The 21,689-nt window shown below is 40.7% G+C and overlaps 1 protein-coding gene across 5 annotated transcripts in view; it reads left to right on the top strand.

Moving 5' to 3' along the window:
* The window catches only part of LYN (LYN proto-oncogene, Src family tyrosine kinase), a 132,814-nt gene that overhangs the window by 94,428 nt on the left and 16,697 nt on the right, over positions 1–21,689 (top strand). For all 5 annotated transcript variants that reach the window (XM_066379040.1, XM_066379037.1, XM_066379038.1 and 2 more), the window contains exons 11-12: positions 15,862–16,015; positions 19,072–19,203. In XM_066379040.1, the coding sequence (XP_066235137.1) occupies positions 15,862–16,015; positions 19,072–19,203 (286 nt within the window). The remainder of the gene's footprint in view (positions 1–15,861; positions 16,016–19,071; positions 19,204–21,689) is intronic.

Genomic DNA, 21,689 nt, shown 5'->3' with positions numbered 1-21,689 from the left:
AATCTGATGATTTTTTGTTCCATTTCTTTAAAAAATCTCATAGGGATTTTGATGGGAATTGCATTAAATTTGTATATTGCTTTGGGTAATATGGCCATTTTGATTATATTTATTCTTCCTATCCAAGAACAAGGAATATTTTTCCATCTCATTGTATCTTTTTCGATTTCCCTTAACAATGCTTTGTAATTTTCATTATATAGGTCCTTTACATTCTTTGTTATGTTTATTCCTAGGTATTTTATTTTTTTTGTTGCAATCGTGAAGGGGATTATTTTTTTGAGTTCGTTTTCTAATATTTCATTGTTGGCATAGAGAAAGGCTATGGACTTCTGTATGTTAATTTTGTATCCTGCGACCTTACTGTATTGGTTTATTGTTTCTAATAATCTTTTTGTGGAGTCCTTCGGGTTTTCGATGTATAGGATCATATCATCAGCAAAAAGTGATACCTTTACTTCTTCTTTTCCAATATGGATGCCTTTTATTTCTTTGTCTTGTCTGATTGCTCTGGCCAGAACTTCTAGCACCACATTAAATAAGAGTGGAGAGAGTGGACAACCCTGTCTTGTTCCTGATTTAAGGTAGAAAGTCCTCAGTTTTATGCCATTTAAAATGATGTTGGCTGATGGTTTATCATATATGGCCTTTATCATGTTGAGATATTTTCCTTCTATACCCATTTTGTTGAGAGTCTTAAACATAAAATTGTGTTGTATTTTATCAAAAGCCTTTTCTGCATCTATTGATAAGATCATGTGGTTTTTGTTCTTTGTTTTGTTGATATGGTGTATTACGTTAACCGTTTTGCGTATGTTGAACCATCCTTGAGATTCTGGGATGAATCCCACTTGATCATGATGTATTATTTTTTTAATATGTTGTTGTATTCGGTTTGCCAGTATTTTGTTTAGAATTTTAGCATCTGTATTCATTAGAGATATTGGTCTGTAGTTTTCTTTCTTTGTGCCATCCTTGCCAGGTTTTGGTATGAGGGTTATGTTGGCCTCATAAAATGTGTTTGGAAGTATTGCTTCTTCTTCAATTTTTTGGAAGACTTTGAGTAGAATAGGAACCAAGTCTTCTTTGAATGTTTGATAGAATTCACTAGTATAACCGTCTGGGCCTGGACTTTTATTTTTGGGGAGGTTTTTAATAGTTTTTTCTATTTCCTCCCTGCTGATTGGTCTGTTTAGGCTTTCTGCTTCTTCATGACTCAGTCTAGGAAGGTTGTATTGTTCTAGGAATTTATCCATTTCTTCTAGATTGTTGTATTTGGTGGCATATAATTTTTCATAGTATTCTACAATAATTCTTTATATATCTATGATGTCTGTGGTGATCTCTCCTCTTTCATTTTGGATTTTATTTATTTGAGTCCTGTGCCTTTTTTCCTTGGTGAGTCTTGCCAAGGGTTTGTCAATTTTGTTGATCTTTTCAAAGAACCAGCTCCTTGTTTTATTGATTTTTTCTATAGTTTTTCTGTTCTCTATTTCATTTATTTCTGCTCTGATTTTTATTATCTCCTTTCTTCGGTTGGTTTTGGGTTGTCTTTGTTCTTCTTTTTCTAGTTCCTTAAGGTGTGAAGTTAAGTGGTTTACTTCGGCTCTCTCTTGTTTGTTCATATAGGCCTGAAGTGATATGAACTTTCCTCTTATTACTGCTTTTGCTGCATCCCAGAGATTCTGATATGTCGTATTTTCATTTTCATTTGTCTGTATATATCTTTTGATCTCTGCGCTTATTTCTTCGCAAAGGAATTCTTTTCACCTAACAAAGCTCAAGTTCTATAATGTGTTTTGTTGAAGTTGTAACATCTTAGCTCTCTGATGTGTATATCTATTTGCGATGTGTTGTTTTCTGTCTGCCCTATTAGTAAGTAAACTTTACAGGGCAGAACTCTGGTTGCCTGCTGCACCTGGAATGGCTGGGCATCTAGCAGGCAGGCAAAGTATGTAAATGGATGGACAAGTCAATGACAGTCCTCACAGGCTAATGAAAGACTCTGCCTCAGTACATTGACCTTCAGTCTTTTAATGTATGAGTGTCCTCCAAGTGTAGCATCCTAGTGATGCTACAAATAACCAGAACCCTAAGTTATACCCCAGCTGTTTTCTTTTAACTCAGTATGGCATATATATGTATTGACATGATTCTATAAATGTGAATATGTGCTTAGTGAATAGTCCTAGAAATCTTTCAAAGTTCAAAGCTATATGCAGAAATCAAGTATTCATGCTATGAAAAATTCTGGAAAAATATGAATTTGTATCAGATTTCACTTTTTAAAATAGGGTTTCTTTTTTTTTTTACTAGAATCAATGTGTTTATTATAGAATTATTGAGAAAATAGCACTCTGATCCTATGATTCTAAAGGCAACTGTGACAAATATATATATAACATTGCCAGATAGCAAGATCAGAGTACGAATGACATTCACAGCTTATTTTCACTGAACAAACCTTAGCATTTGAGTAGAGTAATTGTTTCTCAGTTTGAGGTGTTTGGGAGTATAGTGGTCAGTTCACATTCCACCTCAGAAGTGGTCAGTATTCTACCAGTCACCCTTTGTTCTCCCACAGAGCATGGGAGTAATAGCACATGGGTGTTCTCTTGTCTCCTCCATCAGTAGGATAAGTTGAGAACTTTTTTCTTTTCTTTTCACAGTGATAAGCCTGGCTCATTAGCCACAGGTGAAGGGGTAGGTCATCTTGTGTCAGTGAACTTGATGTAGAAGAGGGGACAGTAAGCAAAGAATATTTCTAATCCCACAGTGACGTTTAATTACTGCCCTGCCCTGGTGTACAGAAGTGGTGTGTCTGTTTCATGAATGGGAAGAGAATGGATCATTGATAGATCTTTGCTTTACACCCTTAGGCAGTGGGAATAAGGCAGCCTTGTCACAAGGAGTGGAAGCAGAGCATGGAACTAGCTTCTCCCTGGTTTGACAGTAGCCACTCAGCAAAAGGGAGACAGCATTCATGAGGCTGCACTGTATACCTGTGGACAGGTTCCCACCAATTGTCCTTGGGTCTAAAAGATCCATTCTACTGTTTAGTATTTCACCATCATTATACCAAATTTAGATTTTGGTCTTTTTATTGGTAATAGTAGTAGTAGACATCTTGCATTGAGCATTCTTATAGTCCTTTTCAATCTCATCAGGACCTTACCAGGTTGATGCTAATATTATTATTGCCATTTTGCAGAGTAGAAAACTTGAGATTTTGTGAAGAAACTTGCTACCATTTTATATAATCCCATGTTGACTCATTCTGAAGTCTCTGATCCATAGTCACAACTGTCCAACTATCTTCTGAAGCATCATTGATAATCTCCCTACTTCCTGCTAATCCCTAATTATTTATACTCACATCATGACCACCAGGTTTATTGGAGGTTGGACTGAGGAGCAGCCCACCAGGGAAGAGGTGTGTGGTAGGAGCTGTGACCACTCCTCAGCTTGGTCTGGTGCTGCTCACGTGGGTATTGGCACTCCAATCCAGTATGTCACCACCAGCTGCCAAACCCTCTTTGGTTGTAAGCCGCACAGGTGTGGGAGATGAGCACCGGCCACTCTCCCTGCGGCAAGTAGCCTTTGCCGGGTTCAGCTCCTGCTTTCTTACAGCTGGAAGCTGCCAGCGTAGTTGTATTTTTTAACTGTGGTAAGAATATCCACAACATAAAATTTACCATTTCAACCATTTTTAAATGCACTAAGAATATTTGCGTTTTTATGCAATCACCACCACCGTCCATCTCCAGAACCCTTCACCTTGCAAACTGAAACTCTGTGCCCTTGAGCAACCACTCCTCATTCTCCCCCCCGCCACCCCTTTGCAGTCCCCATTCTACTTTCTGTCTCTATGAATTTAACTATTCTAAGTACTCACATAGGTGGACTCATACATTATTTGTCCTTTTGGGACTTTATTTCACTTAATATATTATCTTCAAGTTTTATACATGTTGTCACATGTGTCAAAATTTCATTTCTATTTATGGCTAAATAATATTCTATTGTATGTATATAGCACATTTTATTGATATAATCATCCATCGATGGACACTTGGGTTGTTTCCACCTTTTGGCTCTTAAGAATAATACTTCTATGAACAGGCGTGGAAAAATATTTGTTTGATATTATATAAGTGTCTGCTTTCAATTCTTCTGGATATATACCGAGAAGTGGAATTGATGGATCAAATGGTAAATCTACACTTAAGTTCTTAAGAAACACCCACTTTATTTTCCATAGCAGTTCATCATTTTACATTCTCATCAGCAGTGCACAAGGATTTCTATTTCTCCACATCCTCACCAACACTTGCTATTCTCTGTTTTGTTTGTTTGTTTTTTATAATAGCCATTATAATTGGTGTGAAGTGGTACAGTAGGTTTTTATGAGAGAAAGTCTATGGGAATTAATTGACAACTTTTTCTTCCTTTTCTGATAAAGAAGGTGAATCTATTTCATGGAAATTTACTGATTGAAATATGATTATACAGTAAGTTGTCTCTATGGAAATCATGTCTCACTGAGGCACTGTGGGGTCCTTGCATGCTGTTGGATTAAATTTTGGCCAGTCACAGAAACCTCACCAGCCTTAAGTTTGTATGTGCCAAACTCTGCTCTCATTTTTGAGCTATGAAATCATGAGAGACTGCATGCCATTTTTAAAATTATCTAGTTTTCTTCTTTTTTCTCTTTTTTTCTGCTATCAACTTATGAGCTCTCTACTGTTTGTTTCTCTTTTTAAAGGAAGAAGCCAGTATGGATGACCGGTTAAAAACATTAGTGATGGGGCCAGTCAGAGCTGGATTTAAATCCAAGTCTATCTAGGAAAAATTTTAACTTCTCCAAAAACTATTAATATTGATTACTTTGTAGGCTTGTTTTAAGGATTATAAATGCCAGGCAAGGTGCCCAGGCAAAGTAAGCAACCAATACATGGTAGCTATCATAATCACCACCATCATCAAAGTAATGGACTTCATTTTTCTTAGCAGTTTTGCTTGGAAAGCAGGATAAAGAAGAATAATATAATAACCCAAAAAGCTCAAACAAAATTTCTAAGAAATTGGAACCTCTAAACATAGCAAGAAATGAGCTCTTTCTTCCATCCCTGTCTCTGTCCAAATTATGGATTAAAGAATATCAGAGAATATTAATAGATAGGAAAGTGCTCCTATAAAAACCATCAAGTGCTATAAAAACAGATGCTGTAGTATTTGGAGTACAGAGCGGATGTGTTCTTTCTTAAACTTTCTTTTAAACTTCTTGTTTTGTTTGTATTCTGGTTTTTGTTGTTTTTTTGCTGTCATTTAAAGGGCCTTTTTGGGTCAGTTTGGGATTGAGCCCAGGGGCTCCCTGTTATGAAGAACCCTTCGGAAGAGACTCTAGGTTTCACCAAATTGCTATTCATTTATTCAGTTCCAACTTCTTAATATCATTACATCATTATTGCATAGGGTTCTTAGGGCTTTTAAAAGTAATTAATTCTTTGAATTCTGCTTTTCCCAAGTATAGGAAGGAAATATATATCTAGAGAATGAGACAAACAATGCCTAATAGGACAGGTAAAGCAACAAGAAAGACAGATTTTTATTCTTTCCTGCCCTTTGTCAGGCTTCTTGTTAACTTTCTCTCACTGCTTGTCTAGATGACAAATGTTTTCCAATCAGCCAATTCTAAAACAGGTTGAGTTTTCAGTTCCAGTTTCTCATTTAAGCTGGAATTTCCTGGGGTAGATTTTAGCTTTGCTTGAGAGATCACATTGAGGCCTCTCAATTAGGCTCCCTTCATTTCCTCAGTCCCTCCATCATCTGACTCAAGTGTGGGTTTCTTCTTGTTAACATAAAAAGTAACTCATTAAGCAAGATAGTCTGTTACTTGGCCAGTTTCTCAGAAAAGTGATTGTCATTAGGATGAACACAAGAACACGAAAGCAAAACTTGCAGAGCAAGGCCAGCCACACAAACTCTTTATTTGTCCAAAGCATCACACAAGTTCTCCAGTGAAACCATCCCTCTGTGTGCGCACAAACCCTTCAGAGCACACATGCCTGGGAAGGGATGCTCTGAACAGAAGGGAGCCTGCTGGACGCTGAGGTCCTGTGTGGGCTGCTGGGGTCACAGGCTTCTGGTTGGGCTTCTGAGAAAAACCAGCAACGATAAGTGACCTCCATGGTCATCACTAGCAACAAAAGTCATTTACAAGGGGTGTGATCTGAACTCTGCCTTGGTATGTAAAACATAATTAAGATTTTTTTTTCTCTAGAGTTGCATTATTTTGAAATAAGTTTATCATATATATATATATATATATATACACATACATACACACACACACACACACACACACACACACACACACACAGAGGCCATTTATTGTTAGTTATTTCCTGACCCAAACATAACTATACTGCAAGCCCCGTGGGTCACTGGAAATTCACTTCTCAATCAATGTATATAAGCGAAGCTGTAGTTCACTGAGAGAGAGGGACCTCTCTTGCCTTCCTCTGAGTAGTGCAGGTGGTCTGCTGAGACTGCTCACGACATTTAATACTCATTTTGGGAACAGGAACACAGAGTTTCTGTTTTAACATTGCTATTGGAGAGGGAATTTAAATAACTTACGTTCAACTCAAATGCTTCTGAAAACTTCGGTCTGACTTAACATTTTAACCTTGTACATCAGAAAAAAATTTATTTGCAAAGGAAATGGGACTCTAGATTTTGTGTTCTCTCCACACCCTGTCCCCATTTTAAGTGTGTGTGTGTGTGTGTGTGTGTATTAGAAAATAATGAGCAGGAGGAGCAGATGCAGTGATGCTTTAAAAATATTGGGGTTCTGAAAACTCTCCATAGGTTGTATGTTTGTACTTGTATGTATGTGTTTGTATTTGTGTATGAGTGTAATATTATGCATATACTGAAAAATAGACACACACTGGTGACACTACCATGTAGAGTGTGTACAGAATGGCCCTCTGAGGTGCTGCTGACATATTTGGAGCACAGAGCATCTGTACTCACCCGCCAGCCAGGACAGCTGGGTCACCTCCACCTGGAAGAAGTAGTGCCTTTTTCTAATTTGCTGCGAGCCCTAATGAGCCCATCTGTCAGGAGGGCTGATAATTCCTGTTTCCTACCAGCAGTGAGAGAGGCAGGCCTGCACATTTGGGGTCAGACGTTCGGTAATACCTTACTTCTCTCTTTGGTCACACGTGTGTTTCTAGCCCCTCGGTTCTCCGACGTGCAGAAGCTGCTGGCAGAGCCCGATGGCCAGCTCCTTTTCTTCTCACATGCTCTTGAAAGGCCTCTCTGGACGATTTGCATGGCCAGAGTCGAGGAGTGTGTTTATTTATCTGTGACAAGATTAGATTGCCCTTTAACTCAGGAAACATTATTTTTTATATCTTCTCTGTATTTGCAACTTTCACTGGGTACTAGATGTCTGGAATTTCTCCAGAACCCTTCTGGGTTACTGACTTAGGCTGGGATCCCAGTGACTCAGTCTCTTACGTAGTGGTTCCTCTCTGTCCTCCCAAGGCAACGACAGCAACAACAACACACACAGGCATGTGCTTGTGAATGTTAAAGGGGGAAAATGTTGCCATCATATGTATATATTTCCCCTGAAGATACAAAAAGAGGAACTAAGAAAACGATGTTCAAGCTGAAGAGCACAAAAAAATGCAAGGCACATCTAACGTTAACCAATTCACTTTACACCAAGAGTACAAAACATCACTCACATTATCTCCTTATGTGATTATTATTATTTTAAGTAATGGGGGTGTTTTTTTACTTCAAATTTCTAGTGGCTTTAAACATAGACTCTCTAATACAGAGTTAGACATTAGCCCCTGAAGAATAAACATTTTTCAGTTACTTCTTTAGCATGGACAAGTGGTTTAGAAACAAAGTCAAGGTTTTCTCGTGTCCGTGTATCACCAGGCTTGATTGATAATGTGATGCGGGCATAGCCCAAGATGAAGAAAATTCCCTCAGGTGATTTAAGACCTAAAGGTTAAATCAGTTTCCCAAATCTGCTAAGTATTATCTAGGCCCCAGGGCTGTAATAGAGAGGGAGAGGAATCATGGTCCCTGCCTCTAAGCTGTGAGGCCAAAGAATGTCACTCGCTAAGTTATAGGAAAGACAAGCTCAAGGGACACGTGTTCTGAGCTGGGGATGGACTTGGACTTTGGCCGAGGAATTCCCAGCACCTCTGTTGTCTGGGCCTTCCCTTCCCAAGCATTCTGAGGACAACAGTCTGCTGGTGACGTGGGTTGCAGGCAATGTGTTGAGATCAAGATTTTGTTTCAAATATCTCTAAAACTTTAAATGCGGAATAGCTCAAGTATTAAAGCACGTGATCTAGGTAGTGCTTCTCAAACTCTAATGTGCATACAAATTACCCAGAGAACTTGTTAAAAGTCAAATTCTGATGGCATAAGTCAGGGTCAGAGTCCAAAATGCCACACTTCTCACAGGCTTCCAGATGTTGTCAAGGCTGCTTCTGGTCTGAGGACCACACTTAGTGTTACAAGGGCCTGGAGTGGGTCTCCATCTGGGCTACCTGTGAGAATCATCTGGGGAGGCTCCTCTTCTATAGATTCAGGTTTAATTGGTTTAGAGCGAGGCCCTGGCAATGGTATTGTTTAAAAGCTCCTCAAGTGCCTGACCTGTGCTGGCGCAGTGGATAAAGCATCAACCTAAAATGCTAGGTCACTGGTTTGAAACTCTGGGCTTGCATAGTCAAGGCACATATGGGAGTTGATGCTTCCTGCTCCTCCTCCCCCTTCTCTCTCTCTCTCTCTCTCTCTCTCTCTCTCTCTCTCTCCTCTCTAAAAAAGGAATAAAAAATAAAAATAAATAAAAGCTCCCCAAGTATACAACCAGAATTAAGAAATGCTGGCATAAGGGTTAAAACTTATTTTTACCATTAAATGCACAAAAGGAAAATTAAATTTATTTCCAAACCATTGAACTAACCTGTAATGTGACTCTGGGAAAGTAATTTTCTTTTAGCTCCATCAAGGTTCCAATGGGAATGACAGTTATTGCTTTTTTAACAGCATATAGGGACATTTGAATGAAAGAATATCTTCCTGCTTAATTTTAGCCTGCTTGTTTTTATTCTGACAGTGTTAACCTCATCCAACCCAAGTATATATCATTATCCATCTGATTTTCCTCTTTTTGAGGCAAAACTGGCTTTAAATATTTCTTGTTTGATTTAGCATCTTTTAGACCAGTGTTTTCCCAACATTGGTCCACAGACCAGTCGGCCAGAAATTTCATGCAGGGCTGTGAAAGACTTAACTACCTGATGTTGTATGAAGATTATAGAACCAGTGATTTTAGTCACATTTTCTTATACTCAGAGTGATTTCCGTCTTAACGGTCACCAGAATAATTCTCCTTTTTTCAAAACGGTCCCCAAATGTAAAAAGATTGAAAACCACTATTCTAGAACAAGCTTTTAAAATGAGGCAAGAAACCCTGGTCAGTAGTACAGTGGGTGGAGCCTTGCCCTGGAGAACTGAAGTCACCAGCTCAAGCCCAGGGTTACCAGTTCCAAAGTCACCAGCTGAATCCCAGGATCACCAGCTCAATCCAACAACCCCAAGGGCACCAGGCTCAAGCACCAAGGCCAACAGTTCAAGCCCCAGTCCGGGCGTATCTGAGAAACAATCAATGGCACAACTAAGTGGAACAATAAGTTGATGCTTCTCTCTCTCTCCCTCTTCCTTCCTTCCTCTCTCTCTTTCTCAAAAAAAAAGAGGGGGGAGGCAAGATTGTCCCCAAGAGAATGAAAATTGGTCCCTGGGGGATGAGGAAATCTTAGATATTACAGTAGTTTGTATTAGTTTGTGGCTTTCCAAAGCTCAAACCTACGTAAAAAAAAAAATCTTATTTCTTTGTGTGAAATTTCCCCTATTAAGAATAAATTAACTTTAAGCCTGACCTGTAGTGGTGCAGTGGATAAAGCATCGACCTGGAATGCTGAAGTCACTGGTTCGAAACTCCAGGCTTGCCTAGTCAAGGCACGTGGAAGTTGATACTTCCTGCTCCTCCCCCTCTTCCCCACCTCTTCCTGTACAATGAATAAATAAAATCCTTTTTTTAAAAGAATAAATTAACTTTAATTAGCCTGACCATGGTGGCTCAGTGGATAAAGCATCAATCCAGAATACTGAGATCCTGGGTTCAAAACCCTGAGGTTGCCAGCTTGAGCAAGGGTTGCCAGTTTGAATGTGGAGTCATCAATATGATTCCCAAGGTCACTGGCTTGATTGAGCCTATGGTCACTGGCTTGAGCAAAGGGTCATTAGCTTGGCTTGAACCCCCCACCCCACATCAAGGCACATATGAAAAGCAACCAATGCACAACTGAAGTGAAAGCAACTACAAGCTGATGCTTCTCTCTCTTTCCCTCTCTTAAAAAAAGAAAACAGCCCTGGCTGGTTGGCTCAGCAGTAGAGCATCGGCCTGGTGTGCAGGGGACCCGGGTTCGATTCCCAGCCAGGGCACATAGGAGAAGCACCCATTTGCTTCTCCACCCCCCCCCCCCTCCTTCCTCTCTGTCTCTCTCTTCCCCTCCTGCAGCGAGGCTCCATTGGAGCAAAGATGGCCCAGGCACTGGGGATGGCTCCTTGGCCTCTGCCCCAGGCACTAGAGTGGCTCTGGCCACAGCAGAGCGACCCCCGGAGGGGCAGAGCATCACCCCCTGGTGGGCAGAGCGTCACCCCTGGTGGGCATGCCGGGTGGATCCCGGTTGGGCGCATGCGGGAGTCTGACTGTCTCTCCTCGTTTCCAGCGTCAGAAAAAAAAGAAAAAGAAAAAAAAAAGAAAACAAAAAACTTTAATGAACCCTTTGAGTAGTACAAACGATCCTGTACTTCCTCATGCCTCCTGGCCAGCCAGAGTACGATTGTACATGTGTAAGGCAACATTAAAAAAAGGCAAATGTATGTTCTTCTTGTTTCCATAAATAGGTTATCAAACATAATTTTTTAAGTTAATAAAACTGTAACTGGAACTAATTTTATTTTTTGAAAAGAAAACTCACTCCCGGGGTTTAGTAAGCATGAAAAAAACTCACTACTCAAAGAGTTAAAAGTTAAACTTTTCTTCTTGGGGGATGATAATAAAAAGAAGGTCGAGAAACACTGCTGTAGAGAGACAGCCCAACCGTTCTTGTATGTACTTCCAAGATGGATATCCTGACCTCTTCCTGGGTAGAGTTTGTGATACCTTTTCTAAGGGGTAAAATTTGGGCTTAATAATGAATTATTGGAGGAAACTTCAAAAGGACTTTTCTCTCATCAGTAAAAATGGTATTCTCTTGATTAAAGAATTAAAGTTCTTGGAGCATCTAGTTATCTATCTAATAATGAGCTCCTTGCTGATGTGACATTCTGGAATGTAGTGTTGAGAGCATGAATACTGAGAGCACCTGAGAACTCCAGACACACCTGGTATAACTGGCTCTCTTCATCTGTGGCTTTCAGCATGTTCTTGTACCTCTCTAAGCCTCTCTAAGCCTCGTTTGCATCTGTACAATGGAAATAAAACTTAACCTGTTAGATTTGTTATTAAGATAAAATGTGAATTGAGTGTAAAGGATTTAATACAGTGGCTGGTACATAGTAAGTGCTCATAGTATGTCTGTCTATCTATCTATCTCTCTATCTATCTATCTATCTCCCTCCCTCCCTCCCTCCCTTTAAATCATCTGCCTACCTATCGTCATCATAGTAAACTATTCGTGGACACACAATATCCTGAATCTTTTCCTGATCCTTTCCTCACCAGACTTGAGTGACTCCATATATCTACTTGGTGACTCACCCTTTCTGAGCTAGTGATCAATAGAAAGTGGAAGGCAGCTCTTTTGTGTCTGGGGTCCTTATGACAGCTGAGCTTTTGTGTGCTGCCTTTATGGGACAGCTCTGTCTGTAGTGCTGACAATTGTTAGACTGAGTGTCCTGAGGGAAGAAGAAGATATTTCATGAAAAAAAAAAGTTGTTCTTGGATTTCATTCACCAGTATGGTCTCTGATTTCTTCCTGTTGTTACAGAATAGAGCCTCTTATACCTTAGCCAAAGTAAATACAACAGCAACAAAAAAGATTAAGGTTTTTTTTTAATTAAAAGAAAGAAAGAAAGAAACCAAGAAAGAACAATACACATAGATCAGGGAAAGAATAATTTGTGTATAAGAAGAGAGCTATAGTTCTATATGGCCTCACAAGCAAGACATATCTGAAAACTTTGATCTTGTTCCCATATCTATTTTTTATTCAATTTGGTGAATGCTAGTGTTTTGAATCTTGGTCTTGGTGAATACTATTATAATTGTTTGGAAAATGAGCTCCTTAAAGCACCCTGCCATGGAAAAGAAAGCCAAAATAAACTGGGCTTGTTGCAAGTCTGTGATTGTTCCATAGAATTTAAAATGCATTCACATTTGTGTAAATGCAGAACTGGGGTAGGTGTGGTTGAAACCTTACCCACAAGTTCCCTGAATGCATTTCTTTTTTTCCCTTTAAAAAATTTTTTCTATTGATGAGAGAGAGGGCAAGAGAGAGAAAGAGAGGGAACCATTAACTCATTTCACTTAGTTGTTCCATTTAGTTGTGCACCCATTAACTGCGCTTCTTGTGTGTACCCTGACCCGGTGGAACACATGACCTCTGGTGCACTCCCTCAACACTTCATCCACTGAGCCACATGGCTAGGGCCCCTGAATGCTTTACTTAAAAAGATAATCATTCAAATTCATCACCAAGAACAAAAGAGATGGGTTCTTGGTGCCATGTGTTAGAGCAGGGGTCGGGAACCCTTTTGGCTGAGAGAGCCATGAACGCCACATATTTTAAAATGTAATTCCATGAGAGCCATACAACAATCCATGTACGTTAAGTATTATCCAATAAAAATTTGGTGTTGTCCCAGAGGATAGCTGTGATTGGCTCCAGCCACCTGCAACCATGAACATGAGCAGTAGGAAATGAATGGATTGTAATACATGAGAATGTTTTATATTTTTAACATTTTTTTATTAAAGATTTGTCTGAGTCAGATGCAGCCATCAAAAGAGCCACATCCGGCTCGCGAACCAGAGGTTCCCAACCCCTGTGTTAGAGGCTCCTTTAGGGCCACAGCACACATCTGTGTGGGGCAGTCAGCATCCTCAGAAAAGTGTTCAATACAGGTTCCTGATTACTACCGACAACTGCAGTTTCAGGCCAAAACTGGAGTTGCAGCTAACTTTGGCTCCTTTGGGTTCCTGGTCCAGTTTATATGTAATTATTGGAATGTTACATAAGTATCCAAGAACAAGAATGTGCTTACCGTACACCTACCCTGACGGGCTTACATTCCTGCCCTGATCACAGGTAAGCAGGTGAGGAGCAGGGAGTGCAGAGACCACGCACATTGAACAAGAAGGAGAATCAGGTCAGGCTTCTTAAAGGAAGTCACCTCTCAGCTGAGACCTGCAGAGTGAATTGGCCAGGTGAAAGGGGCAGGGTGCGAATGTGCCAGGCAGAGGCAGGTGTGGAAGCCAGGATACAGGACAGGGAGAGGTCACAGTGAGGAGGCAGAAGGGCCCAGCAGGGGCCAGGTCATGCAGGGCCCTGGCAGCTGTGTTAAGGGGTTTGGACTGGGTTGGACTTGTACAGAGAGGAAAGTATTCCCTTTGAGGGATGCAGTAGCCGTTGTGGGAGCGAGTGCTGGCCAAGCGGAGCAGGCCTGCCTCGACTCCGAGTTCACCCTGCGGACGCCATGTGGCCTGGTTTCTTTCACTTTACACACTGCTCAAGTGCGCAGGTGTTGTTCTTGGTTATAGAACTGAACTTTATTCAGTTGTAATTTTTACTAAAGAAAAAGATTGGCCCTGGCTGGTTGGCTCAGCGGTAGAGCGTCGGCCTGGAGTGCAGGAGTCCCGGATTTGATTCCCGGCCAGGGCACACAGGAGAAGCGCCCACCTGCTTCTCCACCCCTGCCTCTCTCCTTTCTCTCTGTCTCTCTCTTCCCCTCCCGCAGCCGAGGCTCCATTGGAGCAAGGATGGCCCGGGCGCTGAGGATGGCTCTGTGGCCTCTGCCTCAGGTGCTAGAATGGCTCTGGATGCAACAGAGCAACGCCCCAGAGGGGCAGAGCATCGCCCCCTGGTGGGCATGCCTGGTGGATCCCGGTCGGGCACATGCGGGAGTCTGTCTGACTGCCTCTCTGTTACCAGCTTCGGAAAAATGAAGAAAAAAAAAAGAAAAAGATTGGACCTCTTTTGTTCTTTCTCATTTATGATTTCCTCTTTTCGGTACAGTATTTCTTGGTGTTGGTCAGACTCAAACTGCTGGGCCGACAGGACTTTGGGACCGACCTAGTGCACACCAATTATTATACAAGTGATCTTGTGGCCACAAAAAAATATACTCTGCCAAATTCCTGCAGCTGTATGCTAACAACGTAGCATTCTGGTAGTATTAAAAACTCAGCACATTTTTCAAAGAACTTTCTTTGGTTAGAAGACATTTGGTAAAAAGTTGAAGGTTCCAACTGATATCAGTGAGAACAGAAAAAAACATGAGGTGTAGCTTCTCTCCCAGAGGTGTTTTACTGCCTGGATGTCCTGACAAACTGTAAACACATTAAACAGCATTAGAATAATGACAAAGCTATGATCAGTAGGTACAAAATGGTTTGTGAACAAATTGACCATTATGGGCAGGTGTAGAGTGGAGAGTATCGAAGAGGAGTTAAGAGAAGACCCTCTGGGCAGAAGGTGGGCTGAGGGGTTGGCTGGAGGTGATCAAGGAAAGAAGTATGTCCCATAGTAAGGAGCTAAACCTTTGCTGAAAAGCGTGGCTTGACTAAGCCTAGGACTTGAATTGAGCCATAAGGACAGATGCTGTTACAGATGAGTGGGGATTTAAGTAGGTCCTCCAAGCTGGCTCACTGGAATTCAAGGTAGAATTTAGCAGAATATATTAATTCTTGTGAAATAATCCTAGTTAGAGTTTCCCTTTAACTGCTCACCAGATACAGCTACTTGGTCTAACCCCTTTTCTTTTTTCCCTTCTTTCCTTCCTTTCTTTCTTCCTTCCTCCCTCCCTCCTTCCTTCCTTCTCTCCTCCCTCCCTCCTTCCTTTCCTTCCCTCCTTTGCTCCCTCCTTTCTTTCCCTCCCTCTGTCCCTCCCTTCCTCCCTCCCTCCCTGCCTTTCTTTTAGATAATCATTTTTATATTTTGGTACTGTTTTTCTTAAAAACTTGATTTTCTAGTAAGCAATAAATAGTAGTTTATCCCCTATTTTATTGTTTTGTTGAAATATTGGATTTTTTCCTGCCTTCATGCTTTGCTGTCACGGTGAATCTTCCTGGTCATCCCAGAGAGACTGCAGAGAGAACTGGGAGAACTGGTTCCCTGAGCTGCTGATGAACCTGATAGTGAGGGTGCTGCTGACCCAGGACATCCTGTTTGTGATACTCCAGTAACTTACTTATATTAACAGCTCAGTTTTCTCACTTGAAAAACTGGGATAATGACATCTGTGTATTTACCTGCAAGAATTTACCAGGGTCTTGGAAAGATTTTCCACACATTAGAAAACGTTGAGACATGTAGCTATTTAAAAGATCATGTTGAGATGTGATTACCATCATTGGAGATTTGAGGGCAGTTATCTTAGAAAGGACTCACATTTACCCACTGTTTTTAAAACTTGAATGATTAGAATAATATACATGAAAGGATATAGGGACTCATCGGAGTTTTGAGTTTCCTCAATAGCCCTCCATAATAGATAGTTTACCCTAAATTTAAAACAAAAGTTTTGTGTTTTCAGATTGCGGAGGGAATGGCGTATATCGAGAGGAAGAACTACATTCACCGAGACCTGCGAGCGGCTAATGTCCTAGTCTCTGAGTCCCTCATGTGCAAAATTGCCGATTTTGGCCTTGCTCGGATAATTGAAGATAATGAATACACAGCAAGGGAAGGTACGTTTCCCTAAAGATCATTATGTGTTCTGTTATTATCTAATTTTATTTTTGTCTGTTTTTAACAAAACAATTACAATAGTCATCACTAAAAAAAAAAAAAAAAAGAACTCATTTGGTAAAATATTCTAAATGTACCATAGTTGCTGCTTGTGGTTCTATTCTAACATTTGTTTTAAAAAAAATTACTTTCTTGATTACTTTTATAACATTTACAAATGTTATCATTTGTATTTCAAGTAAGCAAAACAAAACAAAAAGAAATTTAGTAAGGTCAGGATTCTTTGTTCATATTATATATTAAAGCTTTTTGCTCAAATAGTGAAGTATACTTTTTTATGGTATCGAGAAAATATTTGTAACAGTAATTTATATTCTGCATCCTGGCCTTTTAATTACAAATTAAAACATAGAAATTACTACACACACTGAAGTAATTATAATGTTACAAAAATACACTCCTTTACTTTCCCACATTTCATATTATAAACCTCAATCAAAGATGCACAGAAAGGTGTAAATCTCCCAGTTCTGGTGTGTCGCTCTTTGGCCGGCCAGGTCTGCCACTTCATTGGCCTTTCTTGTTTAAGACTCATCCATGTTGCTTTCAATTTGAGGATTCTAAAGCTCTCCTTCACAAAAATTATTTTCTTTTTCTTTTTTTATTTTTTGATTTTTCAGATAAATAAATAAATTCTCTCTTCAGAAAGAGAGAGAAGGGAGAAAGAGAGAAACATCAACCTACTGTTTCACTCATCCATGAATTCATTGGCTGATTCTTATATGAGCTCTGAATGGGGATCAAACCCACAAACTTAGTGTATCTAGGTGACACTAACCAACTGGGCTACCCTGCCAGGGCTCCCCCAGAAAAATCGAAGAAAGATTTTTGCAGCACTTTCTCACAAAGAGCTAAGCACTTTCATGACATTCATTTCTGAGAGTTATTAAACAAGGATTATTTTCCTTTGAACTACATGTGTGTTATTTCTGGAAGGTATTCACAGGACTTACAGAAGTGACAGACATATTGAAAACATCAGTTTGAACCCCGGCAAGTTAACCCATTTGGTTAGAGGGTCGTCCCAATACGCCAAGGTTGCAGGCGGATTCAGTCCCCAGTCAGGGCACATATAAGAATCAATCAGTGAATGCATAAATTAGTGAAACAATAGCTCGATGTTTCTTTCTCCCTCCTTCTAAAATTAATAAAGAAAAATTAAAAAAAAAGAAAATGTCATTTTCATTTGTATAGGATCTCTTGCCTCCACCATGTTTAAGGTGGTTCTCCTGCCTCGATCCTTCCTCAGTCACATAGGTGGGTTATTACTTATCCTTGACCTTAATTGTCTTCAATAAAAAGACAGGTTCAGGAGAACAGTTTGAGGAAAAGAAGATAAGGGAAGACAGCGAAACTGTAGTGAGCATTTATAGCATGGCAGGCACTGTTCTAAGTGCTTTCCATATGTTATCTTGTTTACCTTTACAATAATCCTATGTGATGATAATAGTGGTGATGATGATTAGTCCCACTTTATATATGAGGAAACACTTCAGCAGCTTCTGAGGTCCCACAGTAAGTGGTAGAGCCAGAATTCAAACCCAAGAGATCTAGCTTCAACATACGTTAGCTAGAATTTATTCCACTGGTTTTGTTGAATTTGACAAGGCTAGGGTCTCACAAAAATAACTGTTCTCATAAATGAGACAGGTGGCTTAGCTCAAAGAGCTCAGGTTCTCGAATTAGACGGGAATGCAGTTTTCCTTTCATTCGTGTTTGCCTGTGCCAAGCATACAGGTCAACCTACTTAACCCGGACAGCAACCAGGGCAGGTTCAGTTTCTCATTTTACAGATGGAGGAGCATTTTACAGAATCATACATTTTACAGAAGAAGGTACGAAGACTGTAAGTGATTTTCCAGGGTCGCACCAAGCTTGAATCAGCAGAGCCTGATTCAGACCCCAACCGTGGCCTGCCCTGCCTGGCTCCCTGCACTACTGGCCCAAGGGCAAGGGGTCTAATGCTGGAGTGTGCTACAGTGAGTGTACTCTGTGCAGTAGCAACACCATGAGGCTTTCTTCTGTCCTTTTTGTTCTTATTCCAATGACCAATTTTGGTCTGACACCCCAAAAACAATTCTAAAGTGAGGGCATAATAAAGGTAGATATATATATATTTTTAATTGTTTTAAGTTGCTGGTGGAAACCCCTAGCCTTTCCAGGGTATAGGAGTGACAGTCTGTGCCAGAGTCCCTACGTTCATCAAGGTGGTCCTGCAGTTCCTCGGGCCGGGTTTGCCTCTCACGTGACCTGGTGGCTCAGTGTCCCTTAGCCTAATCAGCTTTTAATGAGAAAGCTCGTATCACTACTATCTCATTCTGGGAAACTCATCATCCGACTCTGAAAGTGTAATAATGTTTAGTTCCATCAAATGAAAGCATGAGACATTAAATTTGGAGCGGTATCTGCCGTTCCTTTTGGTACGGGCTTAAGAGCTTTATCCACAAGAATATATACACGAAAAGATATTTATATTCCAGATTCACATAGTATGGGTTAATTAGAGAAAATGTGAACACTAAAGGGGAGGCAAAAGTAGCTTTACAGTTGCATGTGAATCAGTATATTCTTGTATTACTCTTAATTATTGTATTATTTTCCATATGAACAACTGTCAACCGGCTTTTTCCCATCCACTCTGTAGATGCTTTGGATGCTGATGTTAAGGGACAAAATGGACAGGCTAGAATAAATGCCATTACATTCTGTGTCGTGTGCATTTATGTTTAAGGTGGGCTAGTTAGGATATCTCTGGGAGGAGACACAAGAAACTTTGCTTCTGAACAAGGAAGTGGCCAAATGAGAAACAGAGGAAGGAGGCAAACATGTTAAGTAGAACATTTTGTATCATCTCTATTGTGTAGTGTGTATGTTACCTATTCAAAATAACTAATTGTAATTTCCTCAAAAAGAAGGAGATTATGAGGGTCACATGGTCATGACTCTTTGTGTCAGCCCAGAGGCCCAAGTAAGACTCCTATGTCTTCTCCCTTAGGTGCTAAATTTCCCATCAAGTGGACAGCTCCAGAAGCAATCAACTTTGGATGTTTCACTATAAAGTCTGATGTGTGGTCCTTTGGAATTCTCCTGTATGAAATTGTCACCTATGGGAAAATTCCCTACCCAGGTATCCTTTATTTACCTATTTCCATTCACATGGTGCTATGAGATAAAAGCCAAAAGCATGAGGCATTAAAAAAAATAAGCCCATATCTAAAAGCTAAGAACAAATCCTTTGTGCTAGAATTTGATTTTGACTGTCTTCAGTGAGAAGTGTTCTCAAATACAGTTAGACACTTCTCTGCCCTCTCATTGAGTGCATTTTTTTTTGTCTATTAATTCTACCACTTCAAGCCTACAATGTGCCTGGCACGAGGATTCAACAGAGCTCCTGCTAAACCGCACACCTGATATAGAAGAACGTAGAAATAGGGGTTTACAATGAGTTTGGGCTCATTCTGAAACAGAGGTTTGTTTAAAATATTTTGGGGTCCCTTCCTCTTCAAGAAGTGACCACCTCTGTTTATCAGTGAAAGATGCTTTAGCTCTTTAACCGACTGGAAGTGAGGACAGCATTCAGTATTCCCAGATTGCTAACACCTAACGCCCTCAGAGCCAGATTCTGCCAGTCCTCCCTGTTCCAGGATCTGTGCTGGAAAGTGCAAGAGAGGGATTTCTCCCAAACCCTTCACATTCTTTTTATTTTCTTTATTGAACTTATTGGGGTGACATTAATAAAGTTTTACAGGTTTCAGCTCTATAATTCTACAATCCGTCATCTGTATGTTGTATTGTGGGTTCACCACCCCGAGTCCAGTCTCCTCCATCATCACTTACACCCGTTTGCCCTCTTCGGCCTCACCCCACTCCCCTTCACATTCTTTTAATGTTTGGATTTTAACACAGTTGATCAATAAGGTGAATTTAAAATGAAATATTTAATATTTAAATCATTTCCTCATTCGAAAATATATCTGAGGGTGCCAGGCACGCTCAAGGTGCCCGATGCCGCAGTCAGCTCCCACCTTCAGAGCTGATATCTGGTAAGGAGAGACAGATTGAGGGTCAGAGAGACAGTCTGTCGGTTGAAGTGGACCATGGAGAGTGTGTGAAATGGTTTAGGGATTAGTGGGGGCAGGTGGAGGACTGCTGGTTTTGTACAGTGATCCTACAGGGACTCTGTGACCTGACATGAGTAAGGAAGCAGCGGGGCTGTCCGGGGCTGAGCGTCCCACAGAAGAAACAGCCAGTGCATGGGACCCCACACAGAAGCAGGAGGCCACATGGTTTGAGCCTCAGTGGCTGAATGAATGAATGACACTCATGAGCCATTTAATCATCTTCATGCTCTGGATGAGACAGTTGGAGGTGCAGGAGGTAGAGGAGGCCATGGTGCTGGGGATGGGATAGAAGGAAGGGTTTTAGATGCCACAGAAGAGCTTCTGTTTCAGTCTTTGTGAGAGAGAAGCCGTGGAGGCTTTTGGAGGAAGCAGAGATGTAGTCTTCCTGCTTTTGATCATCCTCACTGGGTGTTTGGGGGTGAGCCACAGAAAGCCAGGAGTGGGCCCCAGCAGGGAGAAGAGCCTTCAGGTGCTTGCACAGTGGGGCTGACCCTCCCTTGAAATCTCCTTTGTGCCAGCATCTTCTATTCTGACTGGCACTCTGCTCTAGACACTGAAATTTATGAATGACACGGCTGTAAAATAGGGAAATTATTCTTTGATCAACCCTGATATCTGACATGATATATCTGTATCAATATTCTATATCTGTATGTATCAACAGAGAAAGATTATATATTTAGTTTATATATATAATCTGATGTGTGATCAAATAAACATATCCACTCATAAAATGATGTTATGTGACATGCTCCGCAGTGATGTACAGACAAGGCCTCAGGCTCAGGGAAGACTCTTGCCTAGGACTGTGTTGCTAGCTCCTAGCAGAGTGGCCTCTAAAGCCCGCTGTGCTCCATGCTCAGGATTTTAAAATATTTGGGGTAAAATATCATAAAAAATATAAGAAAACTAGTAGAAAAATGGTCACACACACACACACACAAATACAATAGAACCAACCAGAAAGCATTGACTAGTCTATCCCCAGTTAGCTTGACCTTTGTAAAGACTGGGGCTATGACATACCTTTGGGAGATTTGGAAGAGATTTTCAGTTGTATGTTATGAAAGCCTCTAACATTAAGAAATATGAAGAGATGCCTGACCAGGCGGTGGCGCAGTGGATAGAGCGTCGGACTGGGATGCAGAAGGACCCAGGTTAGAGACCCCGATGTCGCCACTTGAGCGCGGGCTCATCTGGTTTGAGCAAAAGTTCACCAGCTTGGACCCAAGGTCGCTGGCTCGAGCAAGGGGTTACTCGGTCTGCTGAGGGCCCGCGGTCAAGGCACATATGAGAAAGCAATCAATGAACAACTAAGGTGTCGCAACGAAAAACTGGTGATTGATGCTTCTCATCTCTCTCCGTTTCTGTCTGTCTGCCCCTCTCTCTGACTCTCTCTCTGTTCCTGTAAAAAATATATAACTAAATAAATAACTAAATAAATAAATAAATAAATAAAAATATGAAGAGATCAACAATTGACTTAAATCTC

Source organism: Saccopteryx leptura, chromosome 3 (genome assembly GCF_036850995.1).
Source record: "Saccopteryx leptura isolate mSacLep1 chromosome 3, mSacLep1_pri_phased_curated, whole genome shotgun sequence".
In the NCBI taxonomy this organism is placed as follows: domain Eukaryota; kingdom Metazoa; phylum Chordata; class Mammalia; order Chiroptera; family Emballonuridae; genus Saccopteryx; species Saccopteryx leptura.
This window is presented reverse-complemented; position numbering and strand designations above follow the sequence as displayed.